General features: G+C 42.7%; 1 protein-coding gene across 1 annotated transcript in view; it reads right to left on the bottom strand.

Annotated features, from left to right (window-relative positions):
- Positions 1 to 23,432, bottom strand: part of GALNT17 (polypeptide N-acetylgalactosaminyltransferase 17) — a 449,423-nt gene that overhangs the window by 254,089 nt on the left and 171,902 nt on the right. Inside the window, exon 2 of the mRNA XM_030871939.2 lies at positions 14,292 to 14,475. Coding sequence (XP_030727799.1) covers positions 14,292 to 14,475 — 184 coding nt within the window. The remainder of the gene's footprint in view (positions 1 to 14,291; positions 14,476 to 23,432) is intronic.

Here is a 23,432-nt window from a genome sequence, read left to right as displayed (position 1 = left end):
AAACATATAAACCAGATCATGACACTTCCCCGTATCAAATCCCCAGTGGCTTCCACTACTATCAACAGGAGTTTCCTAGGGCTGTCATGACAAAGTATCACAAATTGGATGGCTTCAAACAGGAGAAATTTATTCTCTCACGGTTTCGGAGGCCAGGAGTCTGAAATCATGGTATTTGGCAGGGCCGGGCTCTGAAGGCTTTAGGGAAGAATCCATCCTTGCCTTTTCAAAGCTTCTGGACATTGCTGACAATACTCGGCATTCCCTCTCTTCTAGGTGCATGACTCCAATCTCTGCTTGTGTCTTCCCACAGCCTCCTTCCCTCTGTGTCTGTCTGCATCTCTGTGTCCTCCTCTCCTTCTGAGGACACCAGTTATCCTGGATTTAGGGCACACCCTAATCTAGTATGACCTCATTCTAACTAATTTCATTTGCAAAGACCCTATCTCCACGTTAGGTCACCTTCTAAGATTCCAGACAGAATTTCAACCCAATATGCCACTTTTAATCCCACTGGAATAAATCCCAAATTCTTTATCGCTGCTCATGATCCTGCACAATCCAGTTCCTACCTACCTCTCCATCTTCCTTAAATCATTTGCCAGTATATCTTATCAGTTCCTAAATAAAGCCAAGCCCGTTCCAAACTCAGGACCTTTCTGAGGACCATTCCTTCTTCAGGAGAGTTTTTCTGCCAGATGTTTGCATCACTGGATTCATCCTCATCTCCTCTACTTTCTCAGTGGACCTTCTTTAAAGTACACCCTCGTTTCCAGCTACTCCACAGATTAGCACCCTGTTTATTTACTTCAACGTACCTGTCACAACCTGTAATGATCTCGTGTTTGCTTTTTCCCAGTTTATTACATCTCCCATTACCGTCTCCGCATCCAACGCAGTACCTAGATGGGTACATACAACGCAGTACCTTAGATGGGAGCTATTCAACGAGTATTTGCTGAGTTAACGAATAAATTCAAATGCGTACAGGAACTGCATCATACACATCTGTTAGAACTCCTACAGCACCTGCCCCAGGCTACCTTCATAGCCCCTGAAAATGTGGGTTGAAATCAACTAACTGATAAATGCCATCCGTTTTCTCCATGCCACAACGTGTACTTACACAAGAATTCTCAGTGGCTCCAATTCTGCCACCAGGGTTGCAAATAGTAAGAATTACGTATCTAGCATAGCACAGTCCCAGACTCATCAAACTGCCAATTACCAGAAACTGCCTAAGCGTTCCCATGTGCGAAGTGGAACTGCATCCACCATGACGATAAGCCATGGCTGATTTAACTTCTTCAAGGTTATGTTATGTAACAGGACTGTGCTCCTAAAAAATTTGTAGCCACACAACCCTGGAGAGTTACGGAGAGCTCAACAGTGTTATCAGGGGTCAAGTATACAGCAAGTGCTACCCACGGAGGCATATCACATTACTTCATCATCACGACATGTGCCGTTAAAGGAAGTGTCCAGGGATAATAATTTGCAGTACATCTACTCGAAGCAATTTTGTACTTATTTATTCAATTGAATTCTTTATGTTATTCATAATGAAATGAAACACAAACAACATTGGTTCCATCACGTCTTCCTTTGCTTTCATTTGGTTTACTGCTTACGACTATTTTTATGCAAATGAGGTTATGATAACATTAAACATTTTCTACTGATTTTGCAAGAACAAATATGTTCTCTCCATATGCCACAGTCTCCTTTTTGCTGCATCCATCCTCAAAGTTCTGTTGAGTGATCAGAATTTCTTCTAAATTAACTCTGAGGACATTCCATCTGTAATACTGGTGAGCCTGTCTCCATTTGCAATACTCGTGAAACACTGCCATTAATACCTGAATCTAGCCCATTTGCCCATTCCCTTATTCGTCCCTCCAGCTCACTGTAAATCTCACCTTGTTACAAAGCGTTGTGGCACCTCCCTGCTGCCAGTTCGGGGGATGTTTACTTGACTCACAGAGCAAAAACAACGAACTCCACACATAAAAAAGTGTTGTGACTGCAGAGACGTTTGTTCTATTGATTATATTCAGGACTGAGAAACAAATGTTTTCAGGAAAGTATTTCAAATAAGTAACCACTGGACCCACCAGAGTGGAATTAGGCAGGTTGCCTAAGAGGGACTCTCGCAGGCTAGCTTGGGCTTTCTTGCAGGGGTGTGTGTTTCTGTCTGTGTGTGTGTGTGTGTGTGTGTGTGTGTGTGTGTGTGTGTGTGTGTGTGTGTGTGTGTGTGTGTGTGTGTGTGAGAGAGAGAGAGAGAGAGAGAGAGAGAGAGAGAGAGAGAGTTTATTTTATCTCAAAGTGCACTGATAGAGTGAGAGACACAGTAACTGGGCAGACAGGAAAAATCCTCTAGAAACATACACACTGCAGGTTCAAAGTCTGGAGTCCCCAGTAACAGCCATCACGGGAATTTCTGAGAATGACACGAGGTGAGATGTTCTCCTACAGTTCTCCAGTGCCAACAATCCTCACATAAAGTAATCAAAGGGTTATAGAAGCAAGAACCACCGCTGCTGTAAATTGTTTTGATTCAAGGTTATAAATCAAGAATTCCATTTCCCATAGTCACATCTACATCTGAGGAAAGTAAATCTGGAATTCAATGACCCTGCGGGTTGCAAACAGACCACAGAGCAGATCCATTCACGTAGACAGGACAAGGTTCACATTGGTTTCTACCCACTGATTCCAAGTTCCCCATGCAAGAAATTGAAGCTTGTCCAGAAAGCTCTCTAGAACAGAAAGAAAGGGGAATCTTTTCTGCAGCCTCACACTAATGCATTTAGATGCTAATCTTTTCAGGGCCCAATAAAAGATTGAATTAACTTTGCCAATTCATAAATTGGGGACAGCCAGGCTGGCACTACCTCCGGGAGATGTGGGAATCCTTTCTTAAAAATTAGCTAAGTCTTCGACCCCCATCATATTAATGACACCCCTCGTAGTGCAAATAGTATCTCCGCTTCATATTTCTCTTTCTACTCTGTATCTCTACGTTTGAAACACTGCCGAGAGTTTCAACCATTTTATGGGGTATAATGAATTTCTAAAAGGAAAATCATTCAAAATGAGGCTGATTTCTATTCATTTTCATTCACTAAATAAACAGATGCACTCAAGGATATGGGATGGAAAGGAACAAGCAGAGAGATGGAACGGACACAAGGTAAATCAACAAGGAACAGGAACTTCTCAAGCACGGGAACCCCTGCCCTGTTCCGCCCCTCATTTTCTCTTCCATCTACTTCCACAGAATCTCAGAAAATGGCAGGGCCCTAGGATGCTCCAAATTTAAAAATAAGAATCACTCAGGAATCTTGTGAAATAGTGTAGATTTACCAGTCTACTAGCTCTGTAGCTAGGCCAAGACTTGACATTTTTAACCAGCGGCCTTGGTGATTCAAATGCAAAGACCACACTTCCTGAAACATGAAGGCCCACAGGTTCTCAATGTTTTGAGACACTGGGGTTACCTGGAGTTCCTATTAACAAGAAATTAATACTGATGCTTGAACCCCGCTCCCAGGGATTCTGATTTAATTACAGTAGGCCCTCCGTACCCATGGGTTCTACATCCATGCATACACTCTGGGGTGAAGTCTGGGCTCCCAAAGATAAAAGCTTCCCAGGTGATGTCAGTGCCCAGTGAAGGCTGAGAACCTATGTCAGGCTCTCCCAAGAACCACCTGTGTGGAGAGACCAGGGGTCTTTTTTTTTTTTTTTTTTTGCGGTACGCGGGCCTCTCACTGCTGTGGCCTCTCCCGTGTGGAGCACAGGCTCCGGACGTGCAGGCTCAGCGACCATGGCTCACAGGCCCAGCCGCTCCGCCGCATGTGGGATCCTCCCGGACCGGGGCACGAACCCATGTCTCCTGCATCGGCAGGCGGACTCTCAACCACTGCGCCACCAGGGAAGCCCAGACCAGAGGTCTTTAAGCAAGTAGGGTTGCAGGCCCTATACAAGCTTCCACATGTCACTCTTGCAACTTCTGACACTTTTACCCCAAGAACATTCCAGACCCCTGTCTGAATCACCATATTTATTCTAAGATTTCCATCTTTTCATAATAGGCAGGAAATGATGAAAATGGAGTCATTTGATGCCCAGACCCCAGCACAACCTGGAGGATGAGGCAGCGCTTCCTCTTCCCTCTCTCAGCTGCACCCCCTACTCCCAACCTCTACCCCTCACCAAAGGTTGGCTTCTGAAGCCCAGTCACGCTCCACACCGGAGCAGCTTCACAGAAAGTCTCAGAAATCAAAACTCCACTGAGGACATAGGCTTTCTCCAGCCAAGGCCACAGCTGAACAATGCCCACTCTTTCAAAACTCTCCTTACTACCTTAGAGGTTCTCAACAGAGGGAATTAATTCATAGAAAGAGCCAGGACTTCAGAGCAGGAACACTGCATACGGCCCAGCCACCTACATTTTTAAACAAGTTCCAAAGACCTCCCTTTGAGAAACACTTTAAAATATGTTTTTTTAAATATTCAGCCCTTTTCATCAAAAAGACGATTTTAATATGTCAGGAAAATCATCATTTCAATTGGTGAAAAAGTAAGAATACACATTACACTGTGTTTTTGGTCTGACGACTATGGAGTACGGCAGACTAGAAGCAGGGGGCAGCTGTCCCATCCCACCAGCCTTTACAAAGTCTCCTGTGCCCTCAGGACACCCGGCTGGACTTCCTCAATATGGAAGCTGTGGTGAATCCCAAAGGTGAGCCTCCCGATCTGTCCTGGAAGAGCCTTAGGAAGCGAACGTTCCTTCCCAGGCACTCACCACAGCCTGGTGTCTGTCTCAGGCCGGTCCCCTGGAATTCTGTGCTGACCTGGGGACAAGGGAATGCCCATTACCTTAGACTTGAGTTTCCATATTGGAGTGAGGCACACAGTTGTACCCACCTTTCATTCGGGTAGATACTTTCCTGAAGATTCTGTCATTAAATCTTGCACGGTATTTTAAGGATAAGGGGTGTGTACGGTAAAGGAGCTTTCACAAAATCATCATAGCTAACATGTATTGACCAGATATCATTAATTCATGAGAAGGTCTCAGAGTAGTGCCTGGTATATTAGTCTCTGCGGGTCACATGGAATAACCGATTTACTCTTCACAACAATTCTATGAAGTCGGTATCACCATTTCACATATGAGGAAACTGAGGCACAGAAAGGTTAAATAACTTGCCCAAGGTCGCAGAGCTTGTAAGAGGCAAAGCTGGGATTATAACTCAGTCATATTTCCAAGTCTGTGCACTTGACCTCCATGAAAAATTCTCTTATTAAGGCTTTTAAGTGACCCAGACATGCTTTTCATACCTAGGGAACCCATGAAAGTGGGATGAACATTCAACTACAAATACTTCAGGAATTATCACCCTCATATATTGAAGGACAGGGCACCCCACCCCCGACCCCATGTGGATTTCCCATCACTCTCCCACCCACTAGCCAGGTGAGGACAAGCCCTAAGCAAAGAAGTTCTCCCTGGTTACGCCTCTAGGTGAAATCAACTTTATGGTAAGACATTTCCTGAACCTAATAATATTACAGTATTTATTTTTACTGAGCTTTACCCACCCCCCAAAATACCATATCTTTTCAAGAGGATTTCAACTATATTACACTATATACTAGGAAGTCTTAATAGGCAAGGGTTATTAATCAAATTCAGGATACCGCCCCTTTGGTAGTGGAATTTTGGTAGAGTTGGAAGGGGTAAAAGGGAACAAGAGAAGAAAACGTAGGAAGTAAACACACACAAGTACACAGACATGCATGTGCACACAAAAACACTTGCATATGCATGTACACAAACACAGAGGCGTGCACGCATGCACATACACTCACTTCCCCAAAGGAACTGTCCCGTCTCTAAGACTCAAAATTTTTTTGCCTTCTAATGATACCAGCATGGAGTAGAAAGTTCCGTCCCACAGATACAGATGGGGAGGCAGAGGCACCTATGTGTGTGGGTATGTGCACAGGCCTCAAAGACACCCACACAGCTGGGTTCGAATCTGAGTTCCCTCACTGCCTGACTGTGTGACCTCAGGCAGGTTGGTTCACCCCTCCCAATGCCCCTTCCCTCATTTATAAAACAAAGACAGTCACAGCTACTTCGGAGAGTGGTTAAATTTAAAAGAGATCAATAAAACATGCAGCACAGTGACAAAAACATAAAAGGCAGTCAATAAAAGGGAATAATTATTGTGGTTAGTGGTTCAAAGACATTCCTAATCAGGCAACTACTTATTATTTCAACCAACAAGGATTTGCTGGATGGCTACCCACTGTGCCCACATCTATAAAAGAGAAAGTTTAACATAGGGTTCCTGACCTTCTTTAAGGTGCTTTCACTCTAGTTGAAGACCAGCCTGTAAGACGCAGGATACCCATCATCAAAAGAATGACTCAGAAAAAACAAAAAGGCCAGTCACAGCTATAATTATCAAATGTGTCCTTTTCACATGGGATGGAAAACTTGAGTTGGGTCTTGACCAATGAGTAGATGCATTCCACTAAATGATAACACCGTAACTCACATACACACAGACTCAAAAGACCCACTGGACTTGGATGACTGCACATCTCTGCAGTCGGGCCAGACATCATTCCTGACCTCCAGACCCAAATATACAATTGTCTGCTAGATGTGACGTGAAGACGGTCCAGAGACATCTCACACCATATGTGTCCAAAGCAGGCACTGTTGGACTACGGCAGCTTAGAATTGGTGGCAATAAAGAAAAGAGGAGTCTTTGTGAGTGAAGCAAAATGAATTCCAAAGAAACCTGACATCTGGATTTATAAGCAGGAGGCCAAAGGAGAAACTGAAGGTATCAGCAGTAGAAACTGCCCATAAATTACCTACATGGCCTGGGAGGAGAAAGCAAGCCATAAAATGTATGCAGGGATCTCAGCTGTGGCTTTAACAAGCTCAGACAGATTTCTGTGCTGCTAGGTGGCCCCTCCCCCATATTATAAGTGGGCAGGCAGATAATTAATATGCCACAACATGATATAGAATGGGATATCTTGGCAAGGAAAAGGAGTGGCGGTTAATAAAGCCTTGTCTGGCTTCTGGTGTCTGCAAACGTCACCTCCTCACCGGCACACACATAGTCAAATAATGAATAAAGCCAGACAGATTAATCTCATGGTTCCCTCAAGAAAGCCATAACTACGGGGAAGCCTGGACAAGCAGCATTGCTACCCCCTTGCCCCCACCTCCCTGCAAAACATGAACCTCTCTGCAGGATTCTCTCCTGGTTAATGAAATCACTTCCACTCTGTCTCCCAAGCTAGAAACTTCTGATTGCACCCAATTCCCCCATATCCAATTAACTGACTCATCTCACTGATTCTTAGAAAGTTTTCCCTGAATCGAGCCCTTCCACTCCATCCCTATTCAGTCCTTGGTTTTTTACAGAGAAATGACTTCCGTGAAAGGAATAGGATAATTATAAAACACTCACTGTATTATCAAGTCTTTCTCTTCTGTCAAGCAATGCCTAGCAAATGGTTGGCGCTCAACAGGTGTTGAGTGGGAAAAGAAGAGATTTTATTTAGCCATCCTGCTCCCAGCCTCCAATGCCTCTAACCTTTCTCCACATTCTTGTCACAGTTAAACATTATTTTTTTTAAGAAATTACCACAAAAATACAATCTTGACTCAAAAATACAATCTTGACTTCATTGGCATCCAGTGACAACGACGAACATCACCACCTAACACAGCAGTGGCACATAAGGTGCTTCAGAACCTGCCTCCCCTTTCCCTCCAACCTCTTCTTCCAAGATTCACTCTGGAGACCCTATAACTCAACACAAAGTTTCTGTGCTGTTCCCCCAGCCCTGAAATCCAAGAACTATCCCAGTCCTCTTGCACATGCTGTTCACTCTCTCCAATGTTCTGTCTTCACCATTAAGATCAAGGTCACCTCTGCGCTGCCCTCTGACTCTCCCAGAAGTGCACATCCCCTTGTCTTAGTTTCTAAGGTCCTCTGAAAACAAGTCAAAGGATTGCAAAGCCCCACCTGCCTCGCCCACTTGCTTTGATTTCTTAGGGGGCCAAGATGTGCCTGTTCCTCACCATGTCTTTAGCACAGTGTCTGGCAGACTGGGAACTTCAGTCAAAAATCATTTTCCATGATTTAAAAAAAGAAAGGAAAGAGAAGAAAATGAAAAAAAAAAAGAAACAGACCAAAAAAATAGCACAGAGTCTAGAAAATAAGCCCATTTATGTATAAAAAGTACAAAATGTATTCCATTTAACAGCTCCAAATAAGAGAAAGAGGAAGCATTATTTCCAAAATCATTTTGAAAAAGCTGCTTTGAAAAAAAAAAAAAGGACAGACATTTGAAACAAAAGATACATATCTTGTACCATATTCTAAAATAAGCTCTGGATGGATGGGAGTGATGGAAAAGGAACACAAAACAGAGTAGAATATTTATAAGTACTCTTTCTCTGCTTTAAAGCAGTGAAGAAATGAAGATGGAAAGATTGACAGTTGGGGGTTCATACAAATTTAAAATATCTGTCCAGGAGAAGAAAAAAAAAAATCACAGAATTAAAATAAAACAGAAAACATTTTGGAATCCATTTGCACAAAATGTGACCAACAAATGGTTAATCCCACTATTACCCCCCAATTCATTCATATTTATGAGAAACAACTCTGTCAAGAGTAGTGTAATAATAAACCAATAAGAATGAAAGCAACTTGAGGTTCTGTATAAAATTGCAATGACATTAGCCAATTTCAGTTCTCTAAACTTGAGAGAGCTTTTGGGCAGTGTCACAAGCAAGATCTTGCCCGTGGGGGGATAATTCCTCCTGGGCTTGGGCTGCATGGGGCGGAAAGAAAGTGCTCTGGCCCCAGACAGCTGCCTCCCTTCCTATCCCCTGGGCTCAGATATCAGAGGAGCAGCTTCTACAGGCAAGGCCCTTGCCCTTCTTTGGCGGCAAGGATGAATTTGCAACTCACCAAGGTTAATTTGGTACCTTTGGCTGTGGAGCCCAGAATTTATAACGCTACCTCTGGTTACCACGTATGACCTGTGGGCGAGCTCTCAAGTTCATCTTTAATTTCACCTTCAAATTCATCCTCCATATAGCTGCCAGAAAAATCTGAAGAGGCAGAGGTGGTCACATCATTCAACCCAGTTCTCCAACTCTTTCTTCTATTATACTTTCATCCTTCCACCTTGCACTTAATTTTTTGGTGTCGATTTACATTTATGGCATAATTAAACTTTTATTTTATTAAAACAAAATACATACAGTCTTATCCCATTTCTGTACTCTCAATGTTTCTAAATAACAATCATTATGCTGCAATTCCTGATGTTTAAATTTTAGATATTTTCAATTGATTTTCTGTTTCTGACCATAAAGGTTTAATTTTCTTATACTACCCACACCTCTCATACACACTTTGCCTCTTCTTTCTTCCAACAGAGTTATACCATAATTTGTGGTTTAATACCTATTCAATATTTGTATCATGATATTGTTCACAGCTCAGCCACAAAATATATGGAATTGCAATTCCTTTCTTGAGGAACTTTTGGGTTTTTCCTGTGCTAATAATTGCTTTCCTTTTTCACAAGCTTTGTGTGTGTGTGTGTGCACCCATCACTAATTCAGTTCCAAACTTTCTGAAAGAATGGTAAAAATTTTTTTTTGTTTGCAAAGACAACAAAAACAAAAATAAATAAGGGAGACTAAATTCGTTTCTTCACAGCAAAGAAAACCATCAACAAAATGAAAAGACGACCTACTGAATGGGAGAAAGTATTTGCAAATCATAAATCTGATGAGATTAATATCTAAAATATATAAAGAATTAATATAACTCAACAGCAAAAAACCCCCATACAATCTGATTTAAAAATGGGCAGAGGATCTGAATAGACACTTTTCCAAAGAAGATATACAGATGGGCAACAGGTACATGAAAAGATGCTCAACATCACTAATCATCAGGCAAATATAAATAAAAAACAATGAGAGGGACTTCCCTGGTGGCGCAGTGGTTAAGAATCCGCCCGCCCAGGCAGGGCACACGGGTTCGAGTCCTGCTCCGGGAAGATCCCACACGCTGTGGAGCAACTGAGCCCGTGTGCTACAACTACTGAGCCTGCGCTCTACAGCCCGTGAGCCGCAACTACTGAGCCCGTGCACTCCACAACAAGAGAAGCCACCGCAATGAGGAGCCCGCGCACCGCAACGAAGAGTAGCCCCTGCTCGCTGCAACTAGAGAAAGCCTGCGCGCAGCAACGAAGACCCAATACAGCCAAAAAAAAAAAAGAGAGAGAGATATCACCTCACACCTGTTAGAACGGCTATTAACAAAGACTAGAAAAACAAGTGTTGGCGAGGATGTGGAGAAAAGGGAGCCTGTTGCACTGTTGCTAGATATGTAAATTGGTGCAGCCACTATGGAAATCAATGTGGAGGTTTCTCAAAAAATTAAAAATAGAACTACCATATGATCTAGCAATTCCACTTCTGGGTATTTATATAAAAAACAGGGCTTCTCTGGTGGCGCAGTGGTTGAGAGTCCGCCTGCCGATGCAGGGGACACGGGTTTGTGCCGCGGTCCGGGAAGATCCCACATGCTGCAGAGTGGCTGGGCCTGTGAGCCATGGCCGCTGAGCCTGCGCGTCCAGAGCCTGTGCTCCGCAACGGTGAGAGGCCCGCGTACCGCAAAAAAAAAAACAAAAAAACCCCACTAATTCACAAAGATATATTCACCCTCCCCATGTTTACTGCAGCATTATTTACAATAGGCACAATATGGAAACAAACTACGTGTACATAAATGGATGAATGGATAAAGAGAATGTGGTACATACAGATATGAGTCAGCCACAAAAAGAGTGAAATCTTGCCAATTGCAATGACATGAATAGACTTTGGGGGCATTATGCTAAGTGAAGGAAGTCAGAGAAACAAATACTGTAAGATCTCACTTATACACACTCTTAAAAAACAAACCCAAGTTCATTGACAGAACAGATCACAGTTGCCAGAGGTGAGGAGGGGGTGGGGATGGATGAAGTGAGTCAACAGGTACAAACTCCGGTTATAAAATAAGTCATGAAGATGTATTGTACAGCACGGTGGCTATATAACCTGGTATTAGTTTCAGGTATATAACATAATGATTCGATATTTGTATATATTTTGAAGTGATCACCACAATAATTTATTTATCTAAACTTTCATTGAACTATTTATTTCTATCTTATTCTTAACTTCCAAGACCTCTTGTTCATTCTCTGATTATCACTTTAACATAGCACTTGATTCTTATTTTGTGAATAAAACAAAACATTCCATGAACTAAGACATTAATTATAGTTTTAAAGTGTGTCTGTTTCCTCCAAATGCCTTTTCTGTTGTTCTTCTTCTGGTTGCTAAGGCCCTTTATAATAGAGTTTCTCCTGAAATGTCTAGGAATTCTGGTTCTCCTTTCTTATTTTAGAGTAAGACTGCTCTGCGTAGATGGAAGAGCCTTACGAATGTTTAATGAGTAGAACCCAGACATTTCGGGGATGCGGGGACCTATCAGATCCATTGGCATTTCTCTGAGGTTGAATGGCTTCCTTAGAGTGGACTCTTCCAAATCTGGACTACAGGAGTGTGAAAGCTTGCAGAGGTAATGAGGCCAAGGGTGTCCCCACTTAGTACACAGCCCTATCTTCTGTCATCTTATGAACTAAAGCCCAGAGTTCACCTTCTCCAGGGAATAAACCTCCCATGTTCCACCAGGTAGGGAAGGGCAGCGTCTGGCTCTGTAAAGTTGAAGAAAGGATCTGGGGACACAGCTATAATCCTTCTATTCAAATCTACCTCCCAGCCATCAGAGGTACCCAGAACCTCCAATTCCTGAGTCTCTGGGGTTCGGAGGTGTGACTAGGCTATATTCTTCTGCCCTTCCCACCACTTCCCATCATATGTAGAAGGTTGGGTCTCAGCCTCATCCAGTTTGCTATGTCAGTTACCATTCATCCATCCTCTTTCCATCTTCCAAAACTTTGTGGGTGTTTCTTCCCTGCTGTGGGAGCCTAACCTGTTTTTGTCCCTTATAGGCTGTCATCCTCTGTAGTCCTTTACTATCATCTTAGTAAAGTTTCCGGAGGGACGAAATCTAAGTGGTGTATTCCAGCAGTCCCCAAACATTTTGGCACCAGGGACCGGTTTCCTGGAAGACAATTTTTCCATGGGCGCGGGGTTGGGGGGGGAAGGGGATGGTCCAGGCAGTAACGTGAGCGACGGGGAGCGGCAGATGAAGCTTCACTCACTCGTCCACCGCTCACCTCCTGCTGTGCGGCACGGTTCCTAACAGGCCACGGACCAGTACTGGTCCGCGGCCTGGGGGTTGGGGACCCCTGGTCTATTCAAGCCACCATGCTACACTATAGAGCACCACAGAGCTGTGTATTCCTCCCTGGGCGTGCCATGTTTTCATCTGCATCCCCAGCTCTGATCTTGCTATTCCCCTTCCTACTTGTCTATATGTGTCTCCTAATGGGCCTTCAAGATTAAGCTTCTGCATCATCTCATGCAGGAAACCTTCCCAGATCCTCCCTGTACATACTGTGTATGTCTCTGGCCTGACATACCCACATAGACCACAATGTGCTGGATTGACCTGCTTGCACATCTGTCTCCCTCCCCCGACAAGAGTATGTAGGGAAGGACTACCTTAGCCGATGTTCTGCCTCTAGTGTGGGGAAAACCATCTGGTACATAACATGTGCTCACTGATATTGTTCAACTGACCCATTTCCACTAAGCTCCACGTTGGAAGCATCTTCATTCTCACAGGACTACAAAAATAACAGCTCTGTTTATTTGCCAACATCCAAATAAGAAAGGCTAATCAGAGAGCACCAGGAAATGAAAACAGCCAGATGTTTTTGAGAGCAAAAGTCCAGGAACACAAAATAGCTTCCAACAGGGGTGATGTATGTTTTCCTAGTGATTCAAAATGAATATATGCTTATTAGGCAGAGAGAGAGATTTAACAGTTTTCTCAGCTAATGCTGCAATTTTAAATTCATTTAAGGTAATTTTCCTTATCTTGAATCTATTTTTCTCAGTAACCAGGATACTTAACTGATTTGTACAAAATCCATTTGAAAAAGAAATAATCTACTCTAAGCAAGGGCACACTGCAAATGAAAGAAAGAGAGACACCACAAATCTAACAGAAGATGAAGCATCTGTTTGAAAAGCCAAGGAGGACTACTGCCTAGAAAATAGGATATTTTCCCCCAGCATCTTGATTTTCCCACCAATCTCTCTTCTTTCACAAAGAGAAAACAAACAATTCTTAAATCTGAGAGCACAGAACAAAGACCTCTCATAAACCAACCAAGACACAAACAAACTGTTTCAAAGGTAAGAATCTCAAACAAAAATTGTAAGTTGAAACAATCACAGGATGTACTCTTTCACCTACCAGCTGGGAAAAGCATTATTTAAATGCTAGTACCCAGTTTGGGAAGGGTCTAGTGAAGTTCCAATAGGAGCAGAAACTTCTATAAACTTTCCGGAGGAAAATAGCGCTATATGTATCTAGGGCCTCCAAAAGTACTCCTACAGTGTGATCTAAGGATTACACCTTTAGAAGTGTGGATTAAGAAAGTAAATATCAAATCAATATACATAAAGATTTGAGTGGGGAGATATCCATCCAAGTGTTATTTATAAAAATGAAAATTTATTTTATAAAAATTATAAATATGTATAATATTATAAATATTTCCTATTTCTAATAATGAAAATTTGGAAATAATCTAGATTTCTAACAATGAAAATAATGATCATAACTAATAACATCAGAAAATGCTCATGAAATAATAAATGAAAAAGAGGATAAATGAAACACACCATATGCTCATAATCTGTACAGAAAATAGACTCAAAGACAAAATACTAGTATTTTACTAGTCACCACCTCTAGGTAATGAGATCATGTTGATTTTTTAATTTTTACTTAAAAATTTTTTGTATCACGGACCTTTCTCTATGCTTCTGTATTATTTTATAAAAATTAAAAATTCTTATTTAGCTCTATTTATTTTCATAATCAGTAGTACTATTTATTGATTATGGAGGAGACGAGATAAAAGCCCCTCCACTAGTTACAAGTAACACAAGAAAATGTCACAGACATGGGTCTACGCCCAGCCATCTGATAAAGCAAGCGCCTCTGAATGACTGAATCAGAACTTACTTGGTGGGACGATAATCCGGAATGGAACGATCCAGTGAAATTTTTTCACTGAGGTAGGAATTGTAGCCATACTTCTCATGGGGTCCCTTGGCTTTCTCTTCTTCAGCCGGGGAAAGGGTAGCAGGAAGGCCCCCTTTGCCCCGCCCACCATAACCTTCAATGAGCCCAAGGGATTTAGATAAACCTAGAAAAAGGAGGGGGAGAAAAAGAATTATTTGAAAATCACCATACCAGGATATGCCACTCAGGCTCAGATATAGCTTCAGTGGAAATTTTAACATTACCTGTCACAGAAAAAATTATGTTCTCAATTTACTGATATCAGAATATGTCCTGAACACATTTCAATTGAGAGGAAGGTCAGAGCAACTGTGAGGTGTGGGGTGAAGGCTGGTCACCCATGAAGAGCCTCTCCCTCCTTTTGGGAAATGGGGTGGATGGCAGGGGCGGTCTATAAAAGGGAGAGACTGCCAAAAGCAGGGGACATGTGGACCAAGAAAGACACACAAAATGGGACAGAACTCGGGCTGTCATCCCTGCCTGATTTCCTTTCTTCATGATCAATTACCACAAGGCTAGATATTCCAGGAGGTGCGCAGTACAACACAGAAAAGGCAGCAATAAGGAACTTCCAGACTGCAGGTGTTTTTGCTTCATTTGAACAGAGAATAATATACAGATTGATTTTATCATGAGTTTAAAGTGTGTAACCATCTCCCACCGTTCTATACCTAATGGTTTTATTTAAATCTCATTTAAATGGCAAAAAGGAAATACAAAATGTTTGAGAATAAATCACAGAGAAGAAAAACCCATAAGGGTGATAACCGTGCCCAGAAGAGTAGAAGGCCTCGGTGACAAGCCTCATTGAGCAACTGCACGTTCCCAGGATGGTGGTAGCTTTATACCTATTGTTCCATTAAACGATAAACAGCTTGATGGGCAATTTTGAAATCCTACAGTTACGGGAGGTTTTACTTCTCGGCTTGAAAACTCTTGCTGTTAAGGGCTCTCATTCTCTTTTGCTATTTCAAATGCCCAAGCTACCCTGTTCACCGTCAGGCATGTGCACACACACACCCCACTTCCTGCCACGGGCAGGAAGACCATGGACCAGAGATGTAAAAAGCATCCTCAGCTTTCCTGGAGGGCAGACCACAAAGCCTAGGAGGACCACAAGCTCCCAGGAAGGCATCCTCAAGTAAGTCAAAGGCCAGTAAATCTGCTCCAGTCACAGGATGCTCCTCCACCCCATAATGGCAACACCTGTAATCCGTTTCCTGCTTCTCTGAAAATAAACATTTATTTTCTGTGATATAAAATCAAAAAGGAAAGGTTCAGCAAGCATCTCAGGATTGGTCTCAAGTGAGCATCATTTTGCTACCTGAGAATCATTTCCACCGTCCATGGTGTTTTTCGGGAACCCTGACATCTTTTCTGCCCTCCACCAGCCCAACAGAGGAACCATCAACTGAGAACTGGATCACTCCAACACTTCCTGGTCACAGGAGGTGACCTGCTTCCTGGCCTTTAATCTCTCGTGCCACATCACCGTGCACCAACCATTCCAATAACATCACCTTCACTGTGCTCCAGAATCTGTAAGGACTCGTCCCAGGTCAAGTACAGACACCTGTGTTGGATTTTAAAATCACTCCCGATAGGACATTACTAGTGGGAACGCACAATGGTGCGGCTACCTTGGAAAGTACTTTGGCAGTTCTTCAAAATGCTAAGCGTAGTTTTACCATATGATCCAGCAGTTCCATTTTTTACCCTAGAGAAATGAAAAGATATGCCCACTTGAAAACTTGTACACAAATGTTCATAGAAGCATTATTCATATTAGCTGTGTCTATCAACTGATAAGTGAATAAAACAAAATGCGGTACATCCACGCAATGGGATATTATCTGGCAATAAAAAAACGATCTTTTTTAAAAAGTACAGATCTTCCTCAACTTACAAAAGCGTTACATCCCGATAAACCCATCATAAGTTGAAAATATCGTAAGTTGAAAATGCATTTAAAACATCTAACCTACCAAACATCACAGCTTAGCCTAGCTTCCCTTAAACGTGCTCAGAACACTTACCTACAGTTGGGCAAACTCGTTCTAACACAAAGCATGTTTTGTAATAAAGAGTGTTGAATAGCTCATGGAATTTACTGAATACTGTACTGAAAGTGTAAAACAGAATGGTTGCATGGGTACAAAATGGTTGCAAATGTGTTGGCGGTTTACCTTCATGTTACGTGACTGACTGGGCGCTGTGGCTCGCTGCCACTGCCCAGCATCAGAAGACAGCACCGTACTGCATACTGCTGGCTCAGGAAAAGATCAAAATTCAAAGTATGGTTTCTACTGAATGCTTATCACTTTTGTACCATCACAAAGTCAAAAAAATCATAAATCGAACCACTGTAAGTCAGAGACTGTCCGTAGTGATATATACAACATGAGTGAACCTTGAAAACATGCCGAAGAAATAATGCTGGACAGGAAAGACCACATACTGTGTGGTTCTGTTTACCTGAAATGCACAGAATAGGCACATCTATAGAGATAGAAAGTAGAACTGTATCTGCTTAGGGTGGTGGGTATTTGGGGAGGGAATGGGGAGTGACTGCTAACGTGTATCGAGTGTCTTTTTTGGGCGATGGAAATGTTCCGGAAATAGAGTGTGGTGATGTTTGCACAACTTTGTGAATATACTAAAAGCCACTAAATTGTACACGTTCAGTGGATGAATGATATCATGTGAAAAAAATCTCAATAAAGCTATTTTTAAAAACCCACTTATGATAGACAATTCTATTTCCAGCAAGATGGAAGGCTAAAACAACAGGAAAACTTTCCAATAAACTACCTAGAAATTCTGAATGAAAACTTTTTTAATACTGTAAATGCATAGCTGAGCTTGCAATAAGTTAAAGGAAACACCCAGAGGTAAGTTATAATCAGAGCTGAGACTATCTGCTGGGATGGGGTGAAGGATGCATTGCTCATTAACTAAAGGCTGGCGTTTTGGAGCTCAAACGTGCACAGAATACGAGACCTTTTGTACGCCTTAAATGTTTCATAATTTCTAATTATGAAGGTACTGAGTTGATCAGTGGCCCCCCGTCTACTCTGAACCTATGAGTATGACCTTATTTGGAAATAGGGGTTTTGCATATGTCATCAAATTAATATAACTGGTGTACTCATATGAGAAAAATTTAGAGATAGAAACACAGATACACGGAGGGAAGAAGGTCATTTGACAACAGATATTGAAGGATACAGCTGCCAGCCAACCAATGCCCAGGATTGCTAACAACTCCCAGAAGCTAGGAAAAGGAAAGGGAGGATTACTTCCTAGACCCTTCAGGGAAAGCATGGCCCGGCCAACATCTTGATTTCAGAATTCTAGCCTCAAACTGCGAGAGAAAAAATTTCTGTTGTTTGAAGCTATCAAGATTATGGTAATTGGTTATAGTAACTACACAAAATGAATACAATCAATATTTAAAAAACAGAGTGGAATTGGATAAAGAAAATATAGACCATGACAATACTAACCAAAAGAAAGCTGGAATCACTCTATAAACATCAGATAAAAACAGACTTTAGGGCAAACAGCCTTATGGGGATGAAGAAGGTCGTTACATAATGATAAAAGTAAAAATCCACCAGAAGCTCTTAGGAATGACAAACTACCAAGCACCTAACAACATAGCTTCAAATCACATAAAGCAAAGATGGACCACATTACAAGAAGAAATGAACAAATCCACAATCATAGTGGGAAATATTAACACATCTCTCAGTACTGAACAGATAAGGACAAAAATTGAGCAAAGATACGGTAGAACTGAACAACAAAATTAAGATGTTTGATCTAATGGACATTGTACTTGACTTTCTAATAATCGTACATTCTCTACAAGAGTATATGGAACATTTAAACAATTGACAGGCCACAAAAAAGTCTCAACCTAGCTTACAGATCATCTTTGAACATAAAGCAATAAAAAACAGAAGCCAACAATAAAAGACCACAAAGGATTCACACATTTGGGCAGTTTTAAAAGACTTCTAAAACAAATATGGGTCAAACAATTAATCATATTGCCATTAGAAGTTACATGAAACTAACAGAACATGAAACAGTACATCTCAAAGCTTGTAGGATCGTGCTAATGCAATACTTGGAAGTAACTATATAAATGTGTATATTAAGGGGGGAAAAGGAAGAACTGATAATTAATAAGGTAAGCATATAACCCAAGGAATTAGAAAAAAAAAGAGAGGAAGCCCAAAGAAAGCAATAATAAACAAAAGAACAAAAACTAATGAAACAAAAGAAAGACATCAAGTAAGAAAGGAGTAACAGGGAAGGATGGAGAAAGAGGAAGGAAGGAAGAAAGGAAGGAACGAAGGGAGGGAGGGAGGGAGGAAAGAGAGAGAGAGAAACTAAAAGAAAAAAAGATGGGTGGGAGGAAATAACCTCAGCAAGACTGGGGATAAAAAGAGATAGAGAGAAGGTACATGGTCCCTTCAGGGAGGACTTATCTATTCATCACAGTAAACACAGTGCCTAGGTCCCCCAATAGTTTTAAGGGTTCAGGAAGATGTTTAAATTTCTTTTAAAATCAGAAAGACACAGTTATCAAATAAGATTTTTAATACTCTTTTTTAAATTCTTGTTTTATTGTTTTTCTGTGAAGGCCAAAGTGCTTAGGGCCCACGAGATTCATTATGCAGCCTTGGTTCCCTTGAGGTTAGATTTTATCTGTACGTGACAAGGTACCTAAAGCATGGAGAAGGAAAGTAACAGGATCTGAGGCACAATTTACAATTTTTACCTAGAAGGTAGACAGCACAAGGACAGACCCCAGGCACTAACAGTAAGGCCAACTACCATTTATTGAGCATCTGTTGCGTGCTGGGAAGCACCCTGCTAAGTGCTTGACATATATTCTATCACTGTTTCATCTAATCTTTTGAAAACCTCATGAGGAAGGTATGATAATGATCTCTGTTTGACAAATAAGGACACTGAATCTGAGAACGTGGTAACTTTGTTAAGGTTCTGCAGCTGTTAAAGGAAGATGAGACCTGAGTTCTGGATATAGTTAGAGATACAAGAGAGGATAAAACCTGGTCTCTGTGACAGATAAGGAGACTAGTTCTGGAGCTGCTGCAGTAGCCCAGACCAGGATAGAAGGGGCATCATGTTAAGGTATGAGGGGTGGTGATCAAAAAGAGAGGAGAGGTTTGAGAAACATTTAAGAGATATCATCACAAGGCAGGAGACAGACACGAGTTAGGGTGAGAGAGAAGGAATAAGTGAGTGAGCTTGGGGTTTCCAGCGAGAGGACTGAGTGGCAATATCACTCACAAAACAGGGCACACAGAAGAAAGTACGAGAAGATGCATTCTGCTCTCTACATGTGGTATATGGAGCATTCATGGGACATTCAGATAGGATCATATGCCCAGTGGGGAGCTGAAACACGTGGGCATGGAAGTTCAGAAGGTAGAGGAGGCCCAAAACATGAACCCTGGCAGCTATCAGTTTGGAGGGGAACGTAGCCATTGTAAGGAGTGGGAGGGCCAAGATGTTGAGTAGCAAGAACAAAGAGACAATGCTCAGGAAGTGTTCTCTGACCACACGCGCTCTTATGCTTCCACCATATCTACAGGAGGAGTTGCATACTTTTAGGACTTACTACTTCTGTACTCTGCACGCATGTTCTCTCACTGAAGCTTCCTTTGAAGCTCAAGACTTCAAGGAAGGCTTAAAAGGATGGAGAAACATCTCAACACCAACCAAGTGCTTAAACTTTCTGCTGTCTTCATAAATCCACTTGACCACTCTCTCCCCACCCACTGTTGACTGTTGTTTAGGCTTTAAAATTTTTAAATGCTTTTGTATCCATTTTTCTCTTAGGCAGGCAGGGTAGATATTACCATGATCACTTTAGAGATGAAAAAAATGGAGGCTTAGAAGGGTTAATTATTTCACCATCCAAAAGTAATGGAGACAGAATAAGACATTCCACCCAGCTCCGAACAAACACACAAATACTCCGCCCAGGAAATTTTGCAGGAAGGAAGAATCCAGTGTTCAAAATACAATGAAGAATGGTAAATAAATGGTAATACACTCATTAAAAAGGAATACTATACAGCAACGAGAATGAACGACTTACAGATAAACAGATAAATCTCATAGACTTCACGTAAAGAGCAAGCATCAAAAATGCACAGAATTGAGGGGCACCTTCAAGATGGCGGACAAGTAGGATGTGGAGATCACCTTCCTCCCCACAAATACATCAAAACTACATCTACACGTGGAACAACTCCTACAGAACACCTACTGAATGATGGAAGAAGACCTCAGACTTCCCAAAAGGCAAAAAACTCCCCACGTACCTGGGTAGGGCAAAAGAAAAAAGGAAAAACAGGTCTTCCCTGGTGGCGCAGTGGTTGAGAGTCCGCCTGCCGATGCAGGGGACATGGGTTCGTGCCCCGGTCCGGGAAGATCCCACATGCCGCGGAGCGGCTGGGCCAGTGAGCCGTGGCCACTGAGCCTGTGCGTCCGGAGCCTGTGCTCTGCAATGGGAGAGGCCACAGCAGTGAGAGGCCCGCGTACCACAAAAAACAACAACAAAAAAAGGAAAAACAGAGAAAAAAGAATAGGGACAGGACCTGCACCTCTGGGAGGGAGCTGTGAAGGAGGAAAAGTTTCCACACACTAGGAAGCCCCTTCACTGGTGGAGACGAGGGTGGCAGGGCAGGGAAGCTTAGGAGCCAAAGAGGAGAGTGCAGCAATAGGGGTGCAGAGGGCAAAGCGGAAAGATTCCCACACAGAGGATCGGTGCCGACCGGCACTCACCAGGCCGAGAGGCTTGTGTGCTCACCCGGCGGGACGGGTTGGGGCTGGGAGCTGAGGCTCAGGCTTCAGAGGTCAGATCCCAGGGAGAGGACTGGGGTCAGCTGCATGAACACAGCCTGAAGGGGCTACTGCGCCACAGCTAGCCAGGAGGGAGTCCGGGAAAAGGTCTGGAACTACCGAAGAGGCAAGAGACCATTGTTTCAGGGTGCGCAAGGAGAGGAGATTCAGAGCCTAAACGAGCTCCAGAGACGGGCGCGAGCCGCAGCTATCAGCGTGGACACCAGAGATGGGCATGAGATGCTAGGGCTGCTACTGCAGCCACCAAGAAGCCTGTGTGCAAGCACAAGTCACTAACCACACCCCCCGGGAGCCTGTGCTGCCCGCCACTGCCAGGGTCCCGTGATCCAGGGACAACTTCCCCGGCAGAATGCACGGCGCGCCTCAGGCTAGTACAACGTCATGCTGGCCTCTGCCGCCGCGGGCTCGACCGGCATCCATACCCCTCCCTCCCCCAGCCTGAGTGAGCCAGAGCCCCCGAATCAGCGGCTCCTTTAACCCCATCCTGTCCGAAGAACAGATGCCCTCCGGCGACCTACACGCAGAGGCGGGGCCAAATCCAAAGCTGAGTCCCGGGAACTGTGCGAACAAAGAAGAGAAAGGGAAATCTCTCCCAGCAGCCTCAGGAGCAGCAGATTAAATCTCCACAATCAACTTGATGTACCTGCATCTGTGGAACACCTGAATAGACAACGAATCAACCCAAAATTGAGGCGGTGGACTTTGGGAGCCACAGTAGACTGGGGGTTGGCTGTATGCGACTGACTGGTTTCTGGTTTTATGTTTATCTTAGTTTAGTATTTAGAGATTATCATCACTGGTAGATTTGTTTATTGACTTGGTTGCTCTCTTCCTTTTATAAATATACATTTTTTTTTCCTTCTTCTCTTTGTGTGAGTGTGTATGTGTATGCTTCTTAGTGTGATTTTGTCTGTATAGCTTTGCTTTTGCCATTTGTCCTAGGTTTCTATCTGGGGTTTTTGGGGGTTTTTTTTTAAGTATAGTTTTTAGTGCTTGTTATCATTTGTGGATTTGTTTTTGATTTGGTTGCTCTCTTCTTTCTTTCTCTCTTTTTTTTAATTACTTTTCTATTTTTTTATTTTTAATAAGTTTTTTCTATTTTAATAACTTTATTATTTTATTTATTTATTTTTCTTTTGTTCGTTCTTTTTTTTTCTCCATTTTCTTCTGAGTCGTGTGGGTGACAGGGTCTTGGTGCTCTGGCCGGGTGTCAGGCCTGAGCCTCTGAGGTAGGAAAGCCAAGTTCAGGACACTGGTCCGCCAGACACCTCCTGGCCTCACGTAATATCAAACGGTGAAAGCTCTCCCAGAGATCTCCATCTCAATGCTAAGACCCAGCTCCACTCAACGACCCAGCTCCACTCAACGTAATATCAAACGGTGAAAGCTCTCCCAGAGATCTCCGTCTCAATGCTAAGACCCAGCTCCACTCAAGCTACAGTGCTGGACACCCTATGCCAAACAACTAGCAAGACAGGAACACAACCCCACCCATTAGCAGAGCAGCTGCCTAAAATCATAATAAGGTCAAAGACACCCCAAAACACACCACCGGACGTGGTCCTGCCCACCAGAAAGACAAGATCCAGCCTCATTCACCAGAACACAGGCACTAGTCCCCTCCACCAGGAAGCCTACACAACCCACTGAACCAACCTTAGCCACTGGGGGCAGACACCAAAAACAACAGGAACTACGAACCTGCAGCCTGCAAAAAGGAGACCCCAAACACAGTAAGTTAAGCAAAATGAGAAGACAGAGAAACACACAGCAGATAAAGGAGTGAGGTAAAAACCCACCAGACCAAAGAAATGAAGAGGAAATAGGCAGTCTACCTGAAAAAAGAATTCAAAGTAATGATAGAGAAGATGATCCAAAATCTTGGATATAGAATGGAGACAATACAAGAAACGTTTAACAAGGACCTAGAAGAACTAAAGAGCAAACAAACGATGAAAAACACAATAAATGAAATTAAAAATTCTCTAGAAGGAAACAGTAGCAGAATAACTGAGGCAGAAGAACGGATAAGTGACATGGAAGATAAAATAGTGGAAATAACTACTGCAGAGCAGAGTAAACAAAAAAGAATGAAAAGAATTGAGGACAGTCTCAGAGACCTCTGGGACAACATTAAACACACCAACATTCGAATTATAAGGGTCCCAGATG

The sequence above is a fragment of the Globicephala melas genome, chromosome 15, assembly GCF_963455315.2.
Source record: "Globicephala melas chromosome 15, mGloMel1.2, whole genome shotgun sequence".
Taxonomy (NCBI): domain Eukaryota; kingdom Metazoa; phylum Chordata; class Mammalia; order Artiodactyla; family Delphinidae; genus Globicephala; species Globicephala melas.
Note: the sequence above shows the minus strand (reverse complement) of the source record. Positions and strands in the feature narration are given on the sequence as shown.